Here is a 1,401-nt window from a genome sequence, read left to right on the forward strand (position 1 = left end):
CGATTGGTTGCCTACTATGACCTACTCGTTAGGCAAAGTGACGTCATTGTTAAACCAAAACATTGCAAGCAAGTGCCCATCAGCTGGGAAAGGCTCTAGTAACGACGGGTTTGATTGGTTAGTGTCATCTGTTTCCGGATCAAGTCTTGTTCTTTCTTTAGTTTTGTTTTCGATCGTCACATAAATAAGAAAAAAGGAATGCGTAATATGAAATAGAAGTTTGATTTAAGTTTTTATTCCTAAAATGCAGAGAAAAGCAATAGGTACTTTAGCTGTCCAGTATCTCTTCATAGCTTCGAAACTACGTCATGAACAAACAACCAATGAAATGCCTGCTTAGAGAATACCTTAGGCTTTATAGTTTTATGTTATTATTTTCTTTTTGTTCCCTACCATTGCAGGACCAAAATAAGTGGAAATATTTCCGTTTACATGGCGTAGAAACATGAATAACCACAACCACAACAATCACTTTGGAAACCACGCGAAGAGTAAATCAGAGGTAAGACCTGTTTAATGTTGTTTTGATTTGTAAATTGATTGTCGTGTTAACTGGTCATTGTTTACAAAGAAGGCCTCCTTTTGCGTGACTGGTTCCTCGAGAAGAAAGAGCCCGTAATACGAGTCGGCCTGGGCCGAAAAGGCGTGTTTTCAGACGGATTGTGTTGGATGTTAGGTTCAAGAATTTAGCTGTTTACTACTGCAGATTTGTAGAACGTTATTCTTTTTTTTTATAGCTTATGAATACTGTGATATGTTATGGTTTCTTGTTCCTGGTTAGACGACACTTTAGAGTTTAGCTTCACTCTCACTGGTTATCTTGCAAGTAGGATTGGCATTTGCGTGGCACAGCAAGACAATGGTAAGGCTTCTTTCGTATCTGAACAAAGACTTAGGCCTAGGTTAGGCCTGGTCACAGTCACACTACAGGCTGGCCTTTGTGTCTCCATACAAGCAAAAGAGGCAGCCTTCTGTAGCTGGACATGGGATTAGCCTATTGTTATGGCATACAAGGACAAGAGAACCCAAGACCAAGTCTGCTCTTGATTCTTTATTGAATATTGAAGATGAAATTGAAAGACTGCAATACTACAATCATAATGACTCGACAGGATCTTGATAATTCTTGAAGTAGAGTAGACTAGCGTCCTTTCTCAAAATATTTGTTATCAAACTTGCGTGAAAAAGATCCTTTTTAATAATAGTTTTCTTGATCTGTTGTGGAACAAGCCATGTGGATTTATGGCCGGCTCTATTTCTCCGTACGTTCGGGAAAATAAACTTGAAACTCTGTTTCTCCGAACGGTTTCCGTTCTCGAGATTTGTTGATAACTAGTGAATGGAGTGGCCAGTGTACCTGAGTGTGTGTGTGTGTGTAAGGCGTAAGGTGTGAATGGGGGG

General features: G+C 39.6%; 1 protein-coding gene across 1 annotated transcript in view; it reads left to right on the forward strand.

Annotated features, from left to right (window-relative positions):
- The first annotated feature begins 241 nt into the window (after window positions 1-241).
- The window catches only part of LOC101859200 (F-box/LRR-repeat protein 20), a 29,253-nt gene continuing 28,093 nt past the window's right edge, over window positions 242-1,401 (forward strand). The window contains exon 1 of the mRNA XM_005108101.3: window positions 242-502. Within this exon, the coding sequence (XP_005108158.1) occupies window positions 446-502 (57 nt within the window). The 5' untranslated portion in view covers window positions 242-445. The remainder of the gene's footprint in view (window positions 503-1,401) is intronic.

Source organism: Aplysia californica, unplaced genomic scaffold, assembly GCF_000002075.1.
Source record: "Aplysia californica isolate F4 #8 unplaced genomic scaffold, AplCal3.0 scaffold00660, whole genome shotgun sequence".
NCBI classification, from domain to species: Eukaryota; Metazoa; Mollusca; class Gastropoda; order Aplysiida; family Aplysiidae; genus Aplysia; species Aplysia californica.